Below are 23,388 nucleotides of genomic sequence, written 5' to 3' on the forward strand. Positions count from 1 at the left end.
TTCTTCTTAATTCAATGTGCCTAATAACTTTTCGTCCCGTCACGATGTTATGATATGTAATAATAAAGATAACATGGCAGAAGTGGGGGAAGGGGATTGTTATGTGGACTAATAACCACATTGCTAGCAATGACCTTGTCGTGGTTCCTCCTGGAAACCATAGTGATAAATTCATGGTGACTTAACCACGAAGGGCTAACTGACCCAACCTCATACTAATCTTATCATCCTCCACTGGTGACCCAACTAGCGTAAACCGTTACTGTCATCCATAAGAAATAAATATGGCAGAAGTTTAACCACATTCCATCAGATATTTAAATGGGCCGTCAGCTGGTTGCCATTCAACCGTATCTAATTTACATCTGTTCCTGAAATATAATCACACACATTGACCTAACTTATACAGCCTGATTTATTTAATATTTATTTGATTTTGTAAGAAAATGGGTTCTATATATTTATAACAAATATAACGGCTTTGTGTTAAATATTAATTGATATTGACTATATTGAATAAAATATTATATATCATACAAAGTACACTCATGGAATAGTTTTTTTTGTTTACAAACTTACACCAAAAGTTTTGAGATTTAAGAAACGATCTTTCGGTCTATTTATAGTCGTGATTGTAAAACACTGTGGCATGACGGTTTCAAATATTCAAATATATTATAAAAACATATAAGTATTTTCATAAATTTTTATAATCGTCCTGTATAAAACCACAGATAAACCACAGATTGTGGTGTTGTATAAAAGCAGTTACACTTTCCAGGTATTAGAACTTCCTAACAATACATCATGCCCGAAGTACGCGTCGATGAAGTAAGGAGATTCATGGAAGACAGTTTAAGGGCTGTGGGGGCGCCGGAATCCGAAGCGGTAGCTCATGCTGCCCTGCTGCTGCACGCTGACGTCACAGGGCATTTTAGCCATGGATTGAACAGATTAGGTAATGTTGGAAACTTGTATTATTTTAAACATTATTCGTCTAGCGGTTTAGCACACCGCCTTACTTCCAATGGTCGCGGGTTCGAATCCTCGCACGATACAAACATTTGTATTCTTGAGTATGATGCTTGAATCGAGCTGGGCGTTTATGTATTTCTATCAGTTGTATTGTTTCTATCTAGCACACCCATAACCCATACCCATAACACAAGCTTTAGCTAGCTTAACTTGGGTCCAGAGTGAGATTATTATTATTATTATTGAGCAAAGATAAACGTTTACTTAAACAACAAAAGCACGTGACAATAGTTGTTCATGCACAGGATTTTAATTTAATGTAAGACATACACACCTAATTAAGTAAACAATGTTAACAAACGGAATTAAAATAGGAACGGAGTTTCTTGCCAGTTCTGAATTTACCATTACTGAACGATAAGGAAAAAAAAAATGAATTAGCGACTAAAAGTCCCATATGAATAACTCAATTTTCAATTAAAATTTTAAAATTAGAATGATCTGATAGTACTCAACAATGAATATTATCAGACATGCTAATTTTTAAATTCTCTCTGTGTGTAAAGTTTGTGTTTCATGTTTCATACACTTTTCATTACAATTATATAGCTATACATGCGACTTGATTCGTGTTCATACTATAACAAAAACCATGTGTTAATTTTTTTTTAAACAGAGTGTTCTACGTCTTCGTCCACTGTATATTAGAGATAAATTTAACTTAAGATTATAAGTTTCATAAATTAAAAATACTTGATCTAAAGTTTGTGTAATTATTTCAAGTAATCACACATGACTTTGTCAAGTAAGTGTGATGCAGACAAAGTTACGCGGGTCTGCTATTGTGTATCTACCTACTAAAGTTTTGAAATACCTAAGTGCTAATATTATATTTCGTAAAATGATTCGATTCGATTTCGAAAAAAATAAATATATATGTATATTTATTTTTCGTTGCAGAATTTTACATAAACGACATATCCTCGGGACTTACTGATGCCAATGCAAAGCCGGTAATACTGAAGGAATCGGCAGCAACTGCTTGGGTGGATGGCGCCAACGCCTTAGGAGCTACTGTCGGGAATTTCTGCATGGATGTAGCAATCAGGAAGGCGAAAGAATGCGGTATTGGATGGGTGGTAGCGAAACGTGAGAATTTATATTTTATTTACATCCATAAACTAAAATACCACGCGGATCATCTGGATGAACAGCGGTCCTCCATTGTGCCTTTTTATCACGCATAATAATAATATAATGAATAAATTCTGGGTTCATTTTCGCGGCTTAGACAGATGTACCTGCCTACACGTATTGTCGCATACGACTTTGTACAGTCTGCTTTGGTAAAAAACGTTGGATAGCTTTATTAACTTATTAACTTTTATTGTTACAGGAAGCAATCATTTTGGTATGGCCGGATGGTGGGCCTTGAAGGCGCAATTAGAAGGTTTAATTGGATTGACATTCACAAACTCTTCACCTATTTTGGTTCCAACAAGAGCTAAAAAAGTAAAACCTTATCATATATAATAAAACTCTGAAACGGCTTGACTGTTTCTTATAAAATTTCTTTATGGTAAAATAACATTTGCTGGATCAGCTAGTATTGATATATTTATGTTTTGTAGGGCACTTTGGGAACTAATCCTATAGCAATGTTTGCGCCGGCCACTGGTGGCGACTACATCGGAGTGGACATGGCGAGTACAACTGTTGCAATGGGAAAGGCAAGTAGTACTACTTAATACAATGAATGCATTATACTAAGACATCACACATCATGCGTTGCAGGGTCGCCATCCCGGATGAGATGTAATGCATATATAATCTTTAATTTGCCATATAACACAAGATGAGATAAAGCAATGGTTACACTGCCTTATCTCATAATTTAAACAAAACACCGCTAACAAAGCAGAAGACATTGTATAAAGTCTACATATTTCAGTCTCTAATAACATTGTATAATGGTATGTCTGTTATAGATAGAAGTGCAGATACACAAAAAAGAACCATTGCCAGAAGGCTGGGCTATGGGGACAGATGGAAAAGTGACCACAGACGCTCAGGAGGTAAAAATATTAGCATTAATATAAATCATTATTTTTCAATTGTCACTCAAAACAGAAATCTTAGATGCAGTTATTGTTACATATTTTAGATTCTTTGAATAGCAAAATTCATCACATCTTTTTTAAGATTCATTTTGTTTTCTTTTATTTACTTAAGTTAGGTTACCTACGTTTGTGGTTTATTGCACGTTTATCTGTGGAATATAATTAGACATTTATGTAGAAAAATGGTACCATATTTTTATCTGATTGTCTAAAATTATCACTAACATTGCAGGCATTTAAAGCAGGCCGCCTCCTTCCATTGGGAGGACTGGAGTCAACCGGCGGTTACAAGGGCTACGGCCTCAGTGCAATTGGCGAGGTTTTCTGCAGTGGTTTATCTGGTAAATATCGTGTAATTTCTTACAAATAAAATTAACAGAAACTAATAAAATAATATCGACAAGACTGTTATACTAGATGGGGTAGTCAGAGGCAATGTCAACTGTTGATTTTGTGGTGAATTATACTAATTATATATATATATTATTAAGTATAGTTCGCCACAAAAACATATTGGATTCAAATATAGCCAGCAAAATGAGGGAAAATTAAGTATAGTTCACCACAAAATCAACAGTTGACAGCCCAGCCCAGCCCATCTCTCAGCCAGGGGTAGGGGAGAGAATACCGAAGTCACTATGATAAATTTTTTTGTAATGAATCGCCAGGCACGACGATTACAAAAATAATGAAATTAGACCAATTGATCACTTATAAATATATATAATTGATCACTTATAGATAATAATCTAATAGAGATTATTTTTTGATTATACGAAATGCTAACGGTTTTCATATGTGCATTCTACTTTTTTTAGGTTCGAACTGCACTCATCGTGTTCCTAAGTGGTCTTTCACTAGGCAAGGCGACCCTATGGACTTGGGACAATGTTACGCTGCTATCGACCCAAATTGTTTTGCCCCCGGGTTTGGTGAACGCATTGCAGACTGCTTAAGGACATGGAGAAATTTAGAACCGGTACTTAGATTTATTTTAGTATACTAAATAAGTTTCATAGAATTGACACAATTGTCCGATGGCTAAACAAGTAATTATTCCAGTAACGGATGTCTTAGACTAAAGGTTTCCTGTGAAACCGGGTAATATAAAGATTTACCGAACGAAAATGCGACTAAGTGCAGATTGCCCTCCAAACCCGCGAAAGAACTTATAGCGTGGTGACTATTTCATCACAAATGAAAATGTACTAGTTTGTTCGGAAATTCTATTAAAAATAGGATTATATTTTATATCTCATACTACAGTCAATTTCTTTCTCTCATACCAGGTGGACCCAGAGCTACCTGTGTTGGCACCAGGTGACAAGGAACGTATAAATGCTGAGCAAACAACAAAACGAGGATCAATCATCTATTCCGAATCACAGATTGAAAGTTGTGACACAATGGCTCGAAAAATTGGAATTAAACCTTTAAAAGTAGTTTAGTAACTTATTTAGAAAGACTACTATTACTAGTATATATTGTAATAATAGGTTAGCGCAAATATACACCCTAAGCCATTATTTAAAGTTTGAGAGGTCTAATGTCTGTCTAACATTTATTGTACTAAAACGTTTTGCTAATTTTATTATTAAACCATTTAATAACCTACAATGTTAAACTTTGGAAGAAGGGAAGATTCCATCTAAATAATTTACCACGGGCTTGACACTGTAACAATTTATTGCATTATATTATATTACACACTATTTTTCTATATTAATTTTATTGGTTTTCTAGTACAACATCCATAGGTTTTACATGGAGCCGTTTGGCGAGTGTTGCGCTGGATTCGATTTGTTGCTTCACATACGACACTGTTCCTCTCGCGTCTGTTTCTCTTGCTGACGCTTTCTCTTTATCTCCTGGAGCTTGGACTGGCAATTTGGGGTCGGTCTATAAAAATAATATTTTAATTCTTTTAATTGTTGTGTGATCAGACACTATTTCAGACTATATTGTAAATTACAAATGGCATTTCAGAGTAACAAAAATGTCTTAAATTAATAGGCGCAATATATTTTTGATATTTTTTATGCACATAAATATAACTGATAAATCGTCACATATCGATGTGGTATCGTGTCTATTACATAAATTACTAATGTGTGAAACTAATATATGTTAATTATGTTAAACCATCGTTGTAAAACCACATGTAAGCAATTAATTAAATTATATTTCATTTCTGAAAGATGGACAAAAATTCTAAATACGTGTATTTTAGTTTCTGTAACTCTAATTAAGACCCTTTTATAGAAATACTGACAGACACCTTAACGCAGTAAAGGGAATAGGCATAGAATTGAATGCATTTTGCTAGAATCTAAATTAAAATATATCCTGTATAATACAGGAAAATATTATGTACGAACCAAGATGCTAGTAAAATTTATTATCGCGGTTGTTCTTACCGGTTCTAACTTCCTCCAGTGTTGAATACTTTCAGTAAGTCGATCGCCAAAGCCCGGGGCGAAATTCCCTGGGTCTATTGCGACGAAACAGTGACCCAAATTGGCGGGACCGCCTGCCCCGCTGTGGGACCATGACCGAACATGATGACCGTAGTTAGAACCTGTAAATTCAATATTCAAAATCTCTTTATTCATGTAGGTCTATTATTACAGGCTCTTACGTCAAATATACTGTCAGTTCGGAAAGATTTCGAGATGAGAAGAACTGACATATTGAACCGACTGAAATATTAAAGACTCACTAACAACCTGTTATTACTAACCACTAATAACATTTCCTATTAGAAATGATTATTATACTGATAAGTCAGTATAATAATCATCTCTAATACGAACTCAGACTCTTCAGAGTCTCATTGAATTTACCGACTATATTTTCTACCACCAAATTATTAATTTCTGCCATTATGTAGTTTTATTTGTTATCTTGGTCGGTGGATATTTGTAATTTATATATGGTATATCTATAAATATAAAGCAGTATCATTATTAAAACTGTTCTTTTATTTTTAGCTTTTTAAAACACGTTCTAATTTAAACATAAAAAATCCCATTTTTTGCAAAATGGCCGCCCTATGTTATATTACGTTAATCTTTTTATACATTATAGTTTATGTAATTGTTGTTTATGAGTATAACAATAAAGAGTTGATACGTACCAGAAGATATTCCACAGAACAGTTCAACCATAGCAGCCAGCCCAAATCCCTTGTATCCCGATGTCTTTTCTCCGCCGCCGAGTGGCATCAAACAACTTGTGTGGAATGCCTAAATCAAGAGATATTAATTAATCGAAACTTAATATGAAATATTATTTATGTTAATTTTTAACTTAAAAAAATAAATGAATGATTTAAAAACAAATCATCTATAGACACATATTATCAGGGAAAGCCATTGTTGTTCTACATGCGAGCAGCGACGTGTATTGTATTAGTTTCAATATTGAAGGTTATAATTATTCTCAAATGAGAGAAGTCTATAAAATTATATGCTCTAGTGGTTGTTATAATTGATAACTTGTCGCGACATACGCATTATGTTTTTCCAGCATATCGATACACGCGATATTTGATGGACAAAGCTGAGGACACACTAATTTCAAGAGCTCCATATAATAATTACGCCCGAGCGAAGTAGGAGCTTTTCACTAGTAGTATAGAAAATACATAATTTGTAACACCGTCGAAATATCTTGAGCTCTTAAAGAATATTGTCATGGTAAATATTTCGTTCATATAATGAGTACAATTACAAAATAATAATTAAATACATAGACCAAATGCATACCAGGCGTGCGTCTGTGGTTTCTTTGCCATCAGGCCCTTGTGCCCAACCATTGGGCAACGGTTCTCCTTTCCTCAACTGCATTTCAATCTGGTGATAAATACAATAACCTACATAAGTATAAAAGTCAGACGGCGTTGTCGATGAAGTAAAAGTTCATTTAAATTTGAAATTTAAATCCTGCATTTTATATTAAGTAAAGAAATGAAGTTTTCAAAAATTCGATTTTAACAGTTAATACTACTATTATAAACTGGAAAGTATATGGATGGATGGACATTTCTTCTATTTCACGTAAAAACGTTCTAAACGGATTGGAATGAAATTTGGTACACAATTTTATATCACAAATCACAGAACAGACTTATTTGTTCTGTGACAAAGGATACTTTTTTAAATTACTTGTTTATACAGTTACACTCTTGTAAAGCACTGAATATTTTTTCTTTCTTTTTATTTTTTATTCTCCGATAGTCTTAAACGTATGGTTTACCTTTCCTACAGCAACAGCCGTAGTAGCCATGTCCAAGTAGAAAGATTCACCCTGCGACGCAGGCGCTACTACAGACAGCGGATTTGTTCCTAATGCTTGCTGGAAAGTAAGGAAAATACAAAATATGAGTAAAACAAAGTTACTTTTGAAGAACGTACTTTCGCAATTAGTGAAAACACCAGCATGTACTATTGATAACGATTTTACATTGAATTAATTTTTATATTTAAATTTAGAATGACTTCGATGGTTAAGCACTTTAAAACACTGTCTCAACTTACGATGGCCGCGGGAACGATTAGCGTGCAAAACTAATTCATTTTTCAAGAAATTTTAAAAAGTGTAATATACATATTAAAACTATAAAATACAATTTCTACCTGTTTACTTCTCGTTGGAGCCAGGAGAGGTGATGTATTTGTAAATGCCATTCCAATAAATCCTTGATCTGCAGCTTTTTGTGCCCAAAATCCTGCCATACCGTTGTGATTAGACCCTGAAATATTACGAGTGCAGATTAGTAGTATGAATATAAACTGCTTCTAGCATTAAGTTGGTCTATTCGTCAAATTAGGGCTATAATGTGAACCATACTACGCTTAACACGCTTAGCAAATGTCTTTGCAGCACTATCTGAAAGATCAACCTGTACAGCATACTTCACGATTTTGTGAATTGCTATTTTCATTAGGTATGCAAACCTGCGGATGAATTTATTCCGTTTAGAATATGGAACCACGCAGCTTGTTCATTCCTCTTCGAATATTCCTTATGAATCATCGACTATGTATATATTTACCTTCCTTCTATGCATATAGGTTTTCACACAACATAAAATTATAATGAAGAATTGCAAATAGGTAAAACTTTAACATTAATAAACAATACAATAGACTACCTTTTACAGTGACCCAACCGACCCCTGTTTCTTTGGCCTTCTTGATGGCCAAGTCCATACCGAAATGGCTCGCAGTGGCTCCAAGCACATTGTTGGCGTCAATCCAAGCTGTCGACGCACTCTGCTTCAGCACCTTAGGCTTATTATTTGGCTGGCATGCTCCCTTTATTATATCATTTACATATAATTCTGAAATCAATAAAATAGACCTTGTAACATTGTTAGAGTCTTATACGTCTGTCTCACTTACTTCCGCCGCTAAGCATCTTGATTTGCAAGATGTGAAGACTAATAAGAATAGAATTTGAATTTGAATTTTGAATTTAAGAAGAAGAAACGTGCTATGATATCGTTGATGATCCGAATCTATCTGACGGTATAGAACCACTTAGCTAAAGCAAGACTTCGCATCGCTCTGTGTGTTCTACCATTTGGTATATACATACAACGGATTGTGTTCTGAAGAATTGTTCGACATAATGTCTACGACTACCTTTTACCACGGCACCGCTCGCCATATTCACACGCTGGAACCTAAGTTCTCGGACAGAAAATTCAGTTTCAAAGAAGTTTACCAGGAGTAAGATTCTCACACCCATATTACGACATGTGCTTCGCCTCTGAACGAAGCATCATCAGATATCGCATAGAGTTCGGATATAGCTTGGAAACATAGTGTTGGCTGTTCGGCGCTCAAACAGCGGCTCTTGCGATTTGCGGAACAAAACAATAGAATATAAATAATGAAATGGACTTCCTCATAATATCCAAATCTATGAAATATATATTAAATTTACCAAGTCGGTTTAGACCATGGCTGGGGTGGCCCATCCGGTCAGCTTGGAGAAGTAGCTCAGCTTGTTGTTCTGCCGCTTTCGTAGCTGCTCCAACTGCTTTGAGGCAGTCAGTCATGAATCGTAAAACTTCTGACGTCACTACCTTGCCCATGATGGATATTAGAGATTATCTGAAAATATATAATTACTCGATCAGTGAATATATTTTTTTATTATGTAGCCGGAATTGTACACAAATTGAGGGCCCTTAATGGTAATTGGTAACCGTCGTCTATATATACGGTTTACCTCATGGGCTGCCATTCCGGAATACTCTGATGCTCTAAGACTAAGATTCTCGCACGGTATAAACATTTGTATTCATGAGTGTGATTGTTTGTATCGGTCTGTCTGTTTTCTACGTATATTACGTATTACAAAAATCTATGTATTTATATCAGTTATTTAGTAACCAACAACACAATCATTAGCTAGCTTAACCTATGTCTAGATGGCGCTGTGTGAATTGTCCTGCAATTTCACTGTCGTATATCATCATTCAACTGAAATGTATCAAATGAAATCACATAACTGCATGGACACTTTGTGAAAAGTATATCGCGGTAAAGTTATAATAATTTTACAATATTTATCTAGTACTGCACACTATTTGTTATGATGATAACAGTGAGATAAGACATTGTTTTTGAAGACAATATATTTACAATTGGCATACCAATGTAAGTATGCAATTTATATAATATAAGTACATATATCATATCGACCATCGCGATCCTGGAAATTAATTGCTCGTGAATAAACCATGTTTCTTTCCTGCTAATTCTTTAATAATTTACTGGTATCTCCTATTTACTTATTTAGATAAACCGCCAATAATCCTTCGCTACACCAATTACAGAGAAAAGTAGTAATATTTTTTTGTTCTGTGGCACCAGTCATGGTTGACTGGTAGTTAACGCATCGAAGTGTTAAGTCCACCATATGCACATTTTATTATGTGCATAAAAGTTAAATCTTATTATTATAAATATTATAAACGTGAAAATTTGTGAGTATGGATGGATGTTTGTTACTCTTTCGCGCAGAAACTACTGGACCGATTTTGATGAAACTTTATAGTAATATAGCTTATAAATCAGAATAACATATAGGCTATACATTTCATGCGGGTGCAACCGCGGGCACAGCTAGTAAATAATAAAGTAAGTTATTTAACAAAATTCGAAAAAGAAGAAGCCCTCAAAGAAAACTTTCTATAGGTACATTCCTAACATTCCTCGAGTAACACCTATTAAAAATAATTTAAGTATTTTGTATTACCACTCATTATATTAGAATTATAAAGTATATCTGATTGACTGTCTGTGTACCTTTTCAAAACTAAAAGCTATACAGATATATATGAAATTTAACGTAAAGATATATTGGATTTTAAGAACGGATATACTCAATCTTTTATGACAAAAAAAGCAGCCGAAATCCCATTATATTAGAATTATAAAGTATGACTGTCTGTGATTGACAGATATATATGAAATTTGTCTGTGCCGAAATCCCGCAAATAGGTCTGTTTATAAGTATTAAACAAAAACAACTATTTTGTCTACCTGAATGGTAACCATGAATATAAACAAACAAAAGATAACCTTGTAGATTATTAACATTGTTGTCTGTTCATTAGACGACATAAAGAGAACACTACATATATGCACTTAAGGTGCAGATTACGTTTGCTTTGAATGTAATGTCACCTTTATAATTTAGGTATCTGCAGTATGTTGCGATGAAATCAAAACAAAATGAAACTTACCAGATATAGATTAACTAATTACTCGCCTTGGTCGTTGTAACTTCTAACTTTATTTATAGATGTATAAATGTAATTATTGTAATTGTATAATAAATTTATAATAAAGTCAGTTCTCTATTTATTTTGTAACTTCTCATTGGAACTTCATCATTATTAAGTTTGAATATTTATTAGATATTATAATGTCCCCACCGACTAAGATATTCTAGATATTTATTCTAATTACATTTTATATTTACAAACACAACCACTTTCGATATATACGTTCGTGTGTAATACGCCCGAGTATGATTTATGGAACTGGAAATGGTCACTTGTGAAAATAGTAATATACGACTCTAATTATGATAAATACTACAAAATTATAGTTCCAGTATTTTTAATAATATTATTGCGTGTTTAATCAACATATTTCTACGACTTCAATACGAAATACATTGTATAATGCACGTGTATAGTCAAACGCACTCGGATGTGAACTACCGGCGAGACTCGGTCGTGACTGGAGCATCGAGCCATTGAATAATAAATCGCAATGACACGTAATAAAACACAAATTAGTTATACATGTATTTCCATTAGTTTTGTTAACATTTTAGGTCCTTATAATAAAAGTAACAAGACTATTAAGACCAATTAAATTATACAGACTTAAATGGATAGGGTACACCAAGCTGCAAGGCGGGGATAGTACTCACAACTTTCTCAAAGAACCGAAGTGGAGTCATTAAAATAATTTTGAATACATGATGCAGAGAGATCTATGATGCAGTCCATCCAGAGCATGCATGCAAGATCAATTCAGTAGGAAAAGTAAAAAAAAATAGTTCGGAGATTTCTACTTTGTTGTTCTTCTTGGTATACCCATCACAACAAATCTTGAATTGTATACAGAATGAACAAAACATTTTATGCCCTCATTGTCCAACCAATATGTATTATATATATTTAATAGTAATTTATAATGCCTCATAAAAATTAACAAAGCATGTATACATATGTGTGTATACGAATCAAGTAATATTTCCGAGTGACGCCTACATTTTAAGGTAGAGCAATTTATTGTAACATTCTTTGTTACATTGGGAGTCCATCATTTTACAGGATATTAAAATAAGTAATATGTCATACCATATATATTATAAAATACGGGAAATAATATCAAGATATATTCGTTAATATTTATGTAACGCTAAACAATAATACATAAAGTTATAAAACGCCTTTTAAAATATTCTTCAAAAATGTGTAGGGCTGGAAAAAAATATTATGATAGTGGGTAGGAGATGGGTGTACATGTATAATACATTACTAATACTAATATAAACCTTATTTTTTTTAAAAAAAATGCTTTTGAAACGACTTCATTTTATACTATGTAAAGATTAGTATAAATTTGTAATCTTTTTGTGATATGCATAATTATCACAAAATAAACATTACGATGGGTAGTACCAACGAGTAATTACGTAACAATACCATATACCTAATGTGGTGTAAGAAGTGTGAAATAATCAGTTGAAAGATATTATGAAGTGTAATTAATTATGTCTTTCGATTAATCTGCGTAATGGATTAATAGCGATTATTCATCAAGAAGTATTTAGCATACAATAGAATATAAATTACAGCTTATGTTTTCACTGTGCCATTTTTTATAGATCATGTTTGTCAACAACTTTTAAATGTTAGCAGGGCAAACAATTTCTTGTGCACGTCGTAAATAGGGTAAATCTTTAAAATTACTCTTACTACTGTCTTACTTATACATGTAATATTATGTTATTTGTGCTTATACTAATAGTCTTATAAATATCATTAATACTAATCCTTACTAATATTCTAAAGGCGAAAGTAACTCTGTCTATCTGTCTGTCGTGTTTTCACGTCAAAACTACTCAACCAATTTAAATGAAATTTGGCACACAGGTAGTCTAGAGCCTGAGAAAGGACATGGGCTACTTTTTAATGCGAAAAAAGGGTTGTAAGGCGACATGAAGGGGTTGTACGGAAGTATCGTCATTTTTAAAGGCAGAAGGTATAAAAATACTTTTTAGGCTATTTATTAAATATAAATAAATATGACATTCAGAGTTTGTGAAAATTTTAATCTTAAGGGGATAAAAGTTTGTAAGGAAATTTGTCATTTTTAAAGTTAGAACGATGAAAATTTTTTTTGGCTATTTTGGGTTAGATTATTAAATATTTTTTGCTATAGGTACAAGGTTTTTTCTATTAACTATTATACCTCAACAATAATTATTTTATCATTTGAATTTATTTATTTCAGGTTTTTGGAAGATAATCTATGTTCCTACAACCAATATAATGATCTCCGAAGAAGGAATTCGAATAAAAAAACAACGCCTAATAAGACACAATTGAAGAGGAAAATATACACCACCGATACCAAAAAAGGGGTCAAGATCAAGGTCAAAATAATCTTCCTCTAAATCTGTATGGTAATTATATAACAAAGAAACATACCACATAATATTAATTAGGACCTCTGTAATACGACCAGATATCTATAAAGTTAGATATTTTTTGTGCATACTTTTATTTTAGTGCATTATTTACAATATATAAACCGAATACAAAAAAGGTTTTGTAAGTGTACTATATTAGGACTAGATATATATAATATTATATTAGGATCTTACGAGTTGTAAAATCATATAATACAAAAAATAACTTTCTTTAAAGTGAAATAGTTTTGTATATGATATTGTTTTAGTGTATTATTTACAATACGTAGATTGACAACAAAATGGTAGAATCCCTCATGTGGAATAAAGTCTGCTTACAGTACAATTAAATTTTTAAGATCGTTGTATCCAGTCATTTTAATGTTTTTTTTTTACAAAAAAAAAGTGTAACAAACATTATTGATTTTAGATGATGCAGTTTACTACTCAGTGTGTTGTTACCCATAATACAAAAATAAATAAAACAATGATTTCAGATAAAGAGTTTTTTTTATCTTCAATCTGAGATTCAGTTTATTTCCCAGTTTGTTCATCCCAGTAATACAAAAATGCCACATGTTTAGTATTTGCTGATTGGTGATATACTAACTTGAATGTAACTGAGGGCTATTTCATTCTCGAACATAACCTTCTTCAATAATGATTAGGTATATATTATTGTATAATTGAGATTTTTTGTAATTCAGATGTGATAATGGAATGGTACACACGCATGCATTAACGGTTTACGCCGGCGGGGCCGCGGGGCACCAGTGCAGGATGATGAATAAGACATGAGGTCAAGTCAGTTAGACTGTATTATCGTGCCAAATTTATGGAATTTATCAACGATGGTTTTCAGGGGTAACCACGTGGAGGTCAATTTGACATGGTACATTACTAGCAATGGGGTTAGTAGTTCACATTATTAACAACCCCCTTCCCCCTTAATTCAGGTATACATAGTATGCACAACCTGCTTATTGCAGTAGAAATATTAAGAATACTAATTCCTAATAGAATTATTGATATACTAGTTTTAAATGTCAGATATTGCAAGTAGGAATAAGTACGCACTCTATTCATTATATATTTGTTAATCTAGTTCACCTTAAGTTTTGGATAATTTTTAATATCATAATATGAACGAGTAAGGCCAAGGCAATTCAGTATGCTACTTAATTAATGAATAAAATAAATAGTTATGTTTCTAATTCATTTGTAAAAAGTGGAATAAGTCTTAAGTAGATATATTATAATTTCTGTAGATTGGAAAATTATATTATATTGAATGATAGGATGAATATGGGACTAGGTGAGTTGTCTGTCGGGGCAAAATATTGTGGAATTTGTACTTCAGTGGTGTTGCATACCGCCTTACTTCCAATGTTTGTACCACAGATAACATAATATTACATAACAAAACCAATTTGTATTTTAAATTGGTTGTCTAGAGTCAAAGCTTTGTTTAGCTTGGAACTAGATGGCGCTGTGCGGATTATCTAGGGTTATTATTATTTATTATGATGGATGCCCTCTGGGTACCAATGGTATAATTATTTCACATTACTATCAATCGCCTTCCCCTCAACGACCTTCTATTAATAATGCCCTGTGTATTATTGACCGTGTCAAAGAACAGACGAACAAAAAACTGAAGTGTTAACACTACAGTTTTTGTACAGGTCAATAATCTAATGTGATTTATTTCATTAAGTACATATTTATAAAAAAAAACAATAATACAGTGCTCGTTAAATCATACACTCAATTATGATAAACCGGGACAGATCATTATGTTAACCTTGGCCTTCAATATCTACTTTTTATGAACAAAAGTCTTGAATAATTAACTTTTATTATTATTTTTTTATTATAGTAGGGCATATAATGATATGAATAGAATTGGAAACAATACCTTCTTCATACATTACATTAATATTTAATACTTTAGCTAAAAGTAAATAGCTCTACACTATGAGCTATATTTTTTAATTAATTGGAATGGTCTATAAACTGACTTCCCATTTGATGGTAAGTGATTACCATCGTGAATGTTTTTTAATTGATAGTATTGCAATGGTGCAGTCAACTGCGCTAACGACAAGAGTTACCAGGGGCATCAGATATAAACTAACATTTTAATGGTATCATCCGTACCATTTTATTTCACCTTGTCAACTTACAACCGAAACAAATCTTACAAAGCAAGCTGCTTGGCTGCTGAAATAGTTGAGAGCTGTAGAGATAGTTCATTCATTTAGACGACAGTCTAGTTCGCTAATTTATGTCCAAAAAGCAGTAGTATATTAGTAGTATATTATTGATTTTGTTTTCAATATATATATTCAGTTACAGAAGAATAAATTACTTTAATTTACAGTTATAAGCTACAGAATCTCAGACTACGCAATGTAGAATTATTATCCTGTCTTATTTGTATTATTAAATTACACTACTTATGCAACGTCTACCGTGAGAGTACATGTCATGATTTATATTGAATTTAAACAAAAAAAACACGATCTAAGTGTAGGTGGCAAAAAATGTGGTTTTACGAGGTTCTTAGGGTTTTACGTGTTCGAGTGTGTACTAATATAACAAAAACATCAATATCTAAATTATAGTGATTATAAATAAAAAAACATTATATATTAAGTTATTGCTATATCTTGGAGTGAAGATAAATATTTACCTCCAAGACAAATGGACGGGACTAAAAACTTATTTTACTTTAAGTAGACCTGCATCTACTCAAAGACTCTGCAAATGTAATGTATTTTGATTTTGTGCTCAAAACTGATATGGAACAGATGAAATATAGGTAAGCATTAGAGATTAGATTGTAGAGAAGACTCTAAAAATATCTGTTACAAAACGGATAAACCATCGCTCTACATTTATGTGTGAATAACTGCAAATATCCATTAAGTGCAGTTAGACCATTATTTTAAGATAATGAAATGTATTCTGTCTACATTCCTATTCAGTTTCTTTGAAAATGAATTACGAATGGACATATAAATTAAATGCATATCTAAATTTATTGTAAGTCCATAAGAGAGAAAACTATGTGATGCAGTCACCTAATAAACATTGCAAACGTTGGCCTAGATATTGGTTTTATTAAACAAATTTTCGCCTATTGGAGCCAATATTTGCATTTTATTGCACCCAGCTCATTGTCGATCAAGCAGAACCGGACCGGAGAGAAAGGTCCTTGTTTACTGCTTGAAACTTTCTCTTTGATGTTTTACTTGCATCCAATACCTAAGTATCGAGGTGACCCATTTGGCACCTTATGTAGTAGCTTTCTTTGACATTATGATTCGAGTTGTTATTTTATATTGACAAAGTATACTTTATACTAATACATAGAGTCGAGAGTATCTATGCCTCACATATTTCTAGGGTTTATTTTTTAAACTGTATTCTGGTTCCTAATCGAAGATATGCGAGACTGTCTGGTAACATATAGGCGACGGATGCCAATTTGTATGATTTGTTAGTTAATTTTAATCGTTTTTGGTAGTCATATGCTACATGACATCTATAGTGTTGTTCTTGCATGTAGACAACGAATGGCACTATGAGTTTAAGCCATTAGCTTATTTACTATTCGATCAATATCAAAAAAATCTATATTACCTGTCTCTATACGGGTGTAATCTTAGTTTTCATAAGTCGTCTTTCTTATGTCTCATACATTCTATTCGTATCCGAATTTCTTTTATTTGTCAAGTCCCATTATTTTTTTCTATCACAATTTCTGTTAGCAAATGCCAGATTGGAGTAAATTATTACCTACTGCGCAACTTTTCTGTTAGGTACAGTTCACGGGAAAAAAATAGCACAAAGGTACAGTAAGACAATGAAGCTTGCGCAGTAGTCGCATTTTATTAATACTAACATAAATTATTAGCTACTAGTCAGACCTAGATAATTATGTATGGTTATATTACGATTCATAATCTTTGAATTTGTAAGTAAGTAGTAAGTAAGTAAGTCATTTCATTACATGTCATTCGCATTACAGACAGATATGCACATAACAATAAAGCCCAGTGACAGTAGTAGGCTGCGCTGTAATATGCCTTTATTCAGTAGGCATGCAAATTTTATTAATAAACCTAATAATTACATATATTAATATCTAATAGTAATTATTGTAATTTCGGATATTTTCTGTAATTCTTTGTAACTATCATAATATATACTTTAGATGATAAAATCAGAGGACTCTTTATGCAAACACAAAAAATGTACGCTACGTTATTTATTTTTAAATAACACCCATAAATAATATTAAACTTATACAATTATGCCAAAAACCTGAGACCTTAGTCGTTAAGAATGACAACGCATGAAGTCTATCATCAGCATCGCGATATAGGTACTAAAGCGGAAGAGGATTGTTAGTAATGCCACAGATAACATAATATTGTAATGTGGACTAATACTCATTACTTCCAATGTATTAGATTTACCTCCACGCGTTTTCCCCTGGAAACCATCGTGACAAATTTAAAAAAATCTGTTGAATTTGCTACGGTGGACTGGCTTACGAGCATGAGTTAGTCAGTCAACTCATGCTCGTCTTATCATCCTTCGCTTTTCGACAAATGGGCCATCAGCTTTTTTGTTTACATATAACAAGAATATGTTATAGATTGAGTCAAGGCGTTCCCTATTATGACTGTGCTTGTGTCTGAGAATATTGCACACAATCACCTTGGTCGCAATCGATCCCACCATAATGCTACGCAGTCGACGCAGGTGCAACTATGCATATTAAGTTACTGCGTTTTAATACATACAATATCTAATCTTGTTTTACGTTAATTTATAATTACGATTAATAACTCATTTTTCAATCGATTTAAAAAACAAAGAGGTAATTAATCGATTATATATTTAACAATCGACTTATTTTTTTTTTAATGGTATGGCAAAGGAATCGATCGTCTACTGCTTTGCCTATATACATGAATAGCATCACGGACATCCGTGGCACTGTTTATGCGGAACACTAATTTGTCATCTCCCCCACCCTGTAATTTTTATTGAGAAGACTCCAAGACAGAGTCTAAAATCGTCTGCGTGGGTTAGAAATTAGGTAAGGATATATAACTTCTTACACCTCTGGAATGGCGAAATGCATTTTGTGGTGGATATTTTTTTTATATTATATATATCGCGAATAACATTGACTGCATAAACATAATACAAAAATTAACACGTAGATCAAATATCTTTCTCTTTTGGTGCTTAGTTACAACAATGTAAACGAATTAAACTATTTTTTCACTTCAAAATATGCTTACGAAAAAAAACTATTATGTACAATAGACGATAGTTAAAAATATCAATCAATCAATAACATGGTCATTGTATGCACGCGACCTGTTATCTAATCATTCATAGTTATGCAGTTATTGTGGAATCGCGAATGTCGGTGGCCGTCTACGTAAATACGTTTTATTAACATGATTTTAGTTTAAAATTCTATACGTATTGTAATATAAAAATGATATTTTTTGGAATGCAGCTAACAATGATGTGAAGGTGAGTGGATTTATTTGTTATACGATAAAATATTGGTTATGCTTTATTTTGTTATGAAAGTATATCGAAATATCTAGTTCGATTTTTTGACTTGTTAACACGTTAGTCATATCTTCAAAAAAAATGCATGTTAAATTATGTGCAGTTTTGTATAACGCAAACACGTGATTTTGCATTACAAAATTGTAATAATGCATGGATTAACTTCTTAAAAAGTGTCATTTGTAAATTATGCTCACACCCGTTTCAAGAGCAATATTCGACAGAAATATGTCGTATATACAGATTAAACTAAATTTAAAAAATCACAAAAGTTTTTAACACTTCAAAGAGGTTTTAGTTTGTAAATAGAGGATTATATAGTGTGCCCTCAAATTATCTGTATTCCCTTATACACCTATAGGAAATATTAGTTGTAGGTATACATAATGTTGGAGATTATTGTCTTTTATCTCATACAGTTTGTTATACATACCGTACATACAAATAAATGCAAATATTTCAATTGTGTAATTAAGCCTTTAAAAATAGTTGTCACTGTTTTGTTTACAGTTTTATTTGGAAGGTACTATAAAGAATTAATTATAACATAAATGAAAATCGATTTACATAAAGCGAAGAAAATCTAGTATATATATTTTTTTAATTATTTAATACTGTTACTATCTATAGAAAATTAAATACCTAAGCTGTAGAGATCCATTTGCAAATGGAAAATAGAATGTACGAATACATAAAGTTATTCGAAATATTGATTATTTGAAAATTTCCTATCCTTTGGTTTGTATTAAAAGTATTTATTTAAAGGTGATATTAACCTTTTTTGAATAAAGAATATTTCTATTCTAAAAGACCACAAGAATACCTTTTGTTAGTTCTATTAAGATCCAATGTATTATGTTTCAACTTTGCATAATATCGGAAGACTGCAGTTTACCTACATTATGTTGGCAATGCGACAAATTGCCAAGGAAATTATGCTGTGCAGTAATTTAACAATACTTCAATTATGAAAAGGAATCCAACCATGTCTGCATGCAAAATATTTTTTTTCTTATAAAACGGAAATGGCAAAATGCAGACTGTCCTACTAATTTAAATTCGGAGATTAGCACACAAACCAGAGACAAAAGTTCTTATTATCTTTGATTTCGGTTCTAAAGCCACCCAAAAACAGATTTTCTTTATATTTTCCATGTAGGTACAGCCATTGTTGTTATTATAATATGTATCGAGTTTTTCTCTGAAGGCATTTTATAATGAAATTTTAGCCTATATATATACATGAACAGCATCACGGACATCACAAAGTTGTCATTGCGTTATCAGGGTTTGCCATTCTTAACAACTAAGATAGCGCGCTTACATACCCTAAAATTCCCCTGGTATGACCCTGATACAGGGCCACAGTCTATAAAACAAGCTACTTTGAGATAGAAATAGGTGAGATAGAGGGGTCCTCTACAGACGACGATGTCTGTAGAAAGTCTACTTCTATAAATGATCGTTGCTCCCAGATTCCATTGGTATTTGAGAGCAACAATCATTCCAAAATTCTCAATCATTCTCAAATTCCAAAATCCTTTATATCCATAGTAATATTATTATGAAATCGAAAATATATCAGCTTGTCTGGCTGTCTTTCTTTTTAACGGTTAACCAGATCATAATGAAATTAGATGGAATAGTATCACGAGGACGGTACGCTATCTTTTAACTCAATAATCTAGGGTAATAGTGCATGAAAGTTGGTTTAGCGAAGTTGCGGGTAACATTAGCAATATGCAAAGAAATCTCTCTATATATTTTTTATATTTCATATATTCACTAAATATATACTAATTACGCGACTTCGTCTGTGTGGAATATAGCTTTATTTTTCAAAATTAAAGTAAAGTTACTCCTTATTACATCAGCTAGTTGTTAAAAAAAGTCCCGTCGAAATCGGTCCAACCATTGCAGAGATTAGCCGGAACAAACAGACAGACAGACAAAAATTGTAAAAAATTTATTTTGTGTATGTACGTATTTATATTCATGTGCATGAACCGAAAGTTTTCTTTGTATAAAAATTAATAATGATATTTTTAATGTAAATGACATATTATTTGCATTAATTGATACAATTAGCAACTCCTCGATACTCGTTAAAATAGGTAATTAAAATAACTCCTAATGAAAATTTGGTATTTAGGTATTTTTATTATTATTTTAAAACAATCATTGTCGTCCACTAGATAGTAATAAACCCGTTTTATTATAAAATATTTCTGAATGAAATTAGCACATACAGATAAACTTACTATGGAAAACACATTAAGCTATTTTGCCAATAAATTACTAGATATGTGACGTAGCCAAACGAGGTTTCCGGTTTTAATATATTTGTGTTGTAATAGCCATGTTATTGTTTAAACTGTGTAATATGCAGAATTGGGTTTTGGTTCGAACTTGATGACTTATTACTCAATATTAGAAACTTGAAAAGGGCCATTATTGAATATTATATGATAGTATATGATACCAACGGCCTCGGTGGTCTAGCGGTTTAGCACACGGCTTTACTTCCAATGGTCGCGGGTTCGATTCTTCGCACGGTGTAAACATTTGTAATTTATGAGTATGATTGTATCGGTCTGAGTGTTTTCTGTGTATATTATGTATGTATTTAAAAAAATCTAAGCATTTATATCAGTTGTCTAGTACCAATAACACAAGCTCTGCTTATCCTCTGCTGCTGCATATGCTCTAGCGCAGACTTCGGACAATTGGAAGTTAGGATATCTATGTTACTCATATATCTTCCATCAGGGACTTTACTTTGACAGTCCAATACAGGGGCATATTCTTTCAATCAAATCTGTCTTCATTATAATAATCTAAATATATATAACTCAAAGGTGACTGACTGACATAGTGATCTATCAACGCACAGCCCAAATCACTGGACTGATCCGTGGTTTTGACGTAGTCCTACTAAGAAAGGATTTTGATTAATTCTAATAAAATAGGGGATGAAAATGAAACTTTGTCAATATTAAACCGATCGGGCTGAAAATCGCTACTATGACGTGGTACCCCATGGGGATAAAATAAGGGACGATGTAGGATGTAAATGTATTAGTTTGAACTTATCAGTACCTAATGGAATGAATAAATTAAGACGAACAAAATAACTTTTAGTTATTTAGACTACTTTTATTTTAGAAAAATAAAGTTAAATTCTACGCGGACGAATTCGTGGGAACAGCTAGTAGGTATTAGTATAAATTTCACACAGTAGGAAACGCGGTTTTCTCACAAAATAGATAAAATGCCGAATGAAGCTGAATCACTCTGGTACTGTCGATGTAATCTGTGGGATCCTCAAAACTGTTCGTTGTTTTACTTAAAATGTTTCCATAGTCATTGCTTTCTAATGTGCAAATATTTAACAGAACAGAATACAACCACTTTCCAAACGTTTCCAATTTACAGCAGAATGTTATATGAATGTCAAAAATAAAGTAATAGTTTGTCCTTTCACCGATAGATATTTTTATTTGTATAAATATTAGTACCTGACTAATGAGATAGCAAATAAAAGAATATTCCATTCTGGTGGGCTAAGTGATTAGTTATAATAATAAAAAATATGTTTTATGATATCGATTCATATTCTGGTTCCTGCAGGACAGGCCCAACCTAGTGAAGGAATCAATGAAAACTAAATGTACAAGTAAAACAAAGTGTTATTGATATATTGTTTTATCAACATGCAATAGAATTTTAAAAAAGCAATAAATCAGAGAGAGAGAAAGTCAGATTTGCTATTGACCCAGAGATCATCAAATCTAAAGGTCACCTTACACCGTTCCACCATGGGTATGCCTGCGCTAAGAAACTTATTACAAAGAGAGTGAAGTTAAAGTTAGTGAATCCATCATGGTGATTACAAAAGGAATTAAAAATCTGCATGTAAATTAATAAATCAGAAGAAACACACTTTTGAAATTAGTACCTAATTATGTAAAAAAATTAAGTCAGACATGGTCGAACTTAATTTTTTTTATTGATTTATAAAATATGTCTTTCTATACTTTTTGATGTGTTCATATAACTATATACAAGTTTTAGTTTAACAACTAGGTTAGTTTAAATTAAATTATTCAATAGACGTCTATATCCAAAGCGGCACAACGATTTTGCGTGATTGAAGGTACCCGACATTCCGTTCAATTTTTTACCACAAAATGAGAGTATACACGCAACTATTAAATAATTTGACACAAATTGGCAAATTGTTGGCGCGAAATTATTAATTTGACGCGTCAAAATTTGAATTATGAATGAATAAGAAAATGTAGAACTATTAATTTAGTTTGGCAGTAATTGTTTATTATGTAGCATTAAATAAATTCGTTAATATTGACGCAAATCGACAAAGTGGCGCGAAATTATCGAATAATTTGATGTAATGTTTAGTGAAAATACGAAAGTTTATAACAAATTTTATTAA

The 23,388-nt window shown here is 32.3% G+C and overlaps 2 protein-coding genes across 3 annotated transcripts; one reads left to right on the forward strand and one right to left on the reverse strand.

Moving 5' to 3' along the window:
• Nucleotides 1-727: 727 nt before the first annotated feature.
• On the forward strand, nucleotides 728-4,596 carry LOC131852911 ((2R)-3-sulfolactate dehydrogenase (NADP(+))-like). The gene is made up of 8 exons (XM_059203660.1): nucleotides 728-958; nucleotides 1,936-2,124; nucleotides 2,372-2,487; nucleotides 2,607-2,705; nucleotides 2,964-3,050; nucleotides 3,328-3,436; nucleotides 3,914-4,074; nucleotides 4,385-4,596. Exons 1-8 carry the CDS (start codon nucleotides 808-810, stop codon nucleotides 4,541-4,543), a joined length of 1,071 nt encoding a protein of 356 aa, XP_059059643.1. The 5' UTR covers nucleotides 728-807; the 3' UTR covers nucleotides 4,544-4,596.
• Nucleotides 4,597-4,806: 210 nt separating this feature from the next.
• On the reverse strand, nucleotides 4,807-11,323 carry LOC131852896 (uncharacterized oxidoreductase YjmC-like). Of its 2 annotated transcripts, none has more exons than XM_059203637.1 (9): nucleotides 10,858-11,323; nucleotides 9,048-9,217; nucleotides 8,251-8,439; nucleotides 7,733-7,848; nucleotides 7,353-7,451; nucleotides 6,863-6,949; nucleotides 6,232-6,340; nucleotides 5,513-5,673; nucleotides 4,807-4,994 (listed from the first exon to the last, which is right to left on the reverse strand). In XM_059203637.1, the coding sequence occupies exons 2-9, from the start codon at nucleotides 9,196-9,198 to the stop codon at nucleotides 4,824-4,826; spliced, it is 1,083 nt and encodes a 360-aa protein (XP_059059620.1). In that variant the 5' UTR covers nucleotides 9,199-9,217; nucleotides 10,858-11,323; the 3' UTR covers nucleotides 4,807-4,823. The 2 variants fall into 2 exon arrangements, with proteins under 2 accessions (XP_059059620.1, XP_059059621.1); XM_059203638.1 differs by lacking the exon at nucleotides 10,858-11,323 and adding an exon at nucleotides 9,528-9,604.
• Between the last annotated feature and the right edge of the window lie 12,065 nt (nucleotides 11,324-23,388).

This window comes from Achroia grisella, unplaced genomic scaffold (genome assembly GCF_030625045.1).
Source record: "Achroia grisella isolate CSIRO2021 unplaced genomic scaffold, CSIRO_AGI_Agris_v1 utg869, whole genome shotgun sequence".
Classification (NCBI taxonomy): domain Eukaryota; kingdom Metazoa; phylum Arthropoda; class Insecta; order Lepidoptera; family Pyralidae; genus Achroia; species Achroia grisella.

What these genes read in the sequence shown, in the direction of transcription:
- LOC131852911 (XM_059203660.1), top strand. Translation starts at nt 808, where the DNA reads ATGCCCGAAGTACGCGTCGATGAAGTAAGGAGATTCATGGAAGACAGT. An exon ending in TTCCAACAAGAGCTAAAAAA is followed by an intron (nt 2,488 to 2,606) that starts GTAAAACCTTAT and finishes TATGTTTTGTAG; the next exon opens with GGCACTTTGGGAACTAATCC. An exon ending in TGACCACAGACGCTCAGGAG is followed by an intron (nt 3,051 to 3,327) that starts GTAAAAATATTA and finishes CTAACATTGCAG; the next exon opens with GCATTTAAAGCAGGCCGCCT.
- LOC131852896 (XM_059203637.1), bottom strand. Translation starts at nt 9,198, where the DNA reads ATGGGCAAGGTAGTGACGTCAGAAGTTTTACGATTCATGACTGACTGC. An exon ending in CTCCAACGAGAAGTAAACAG is followed by an intron (nt 7,452 to 7,732) that starts GTAGAAATTGTA and finishes CTTACTTTCCAG; the next exon opens with CAAGCATTAGGAACAAATCC. An exon ending in GTTCTGTGGAATATCTTCTG is followed by an intron (nt 5,674 to 6,231) that starts GTACGTATCAAC and finishes TTGAATTTACAG; the next exon opens with GTTCTAACTACGGTCATCAT.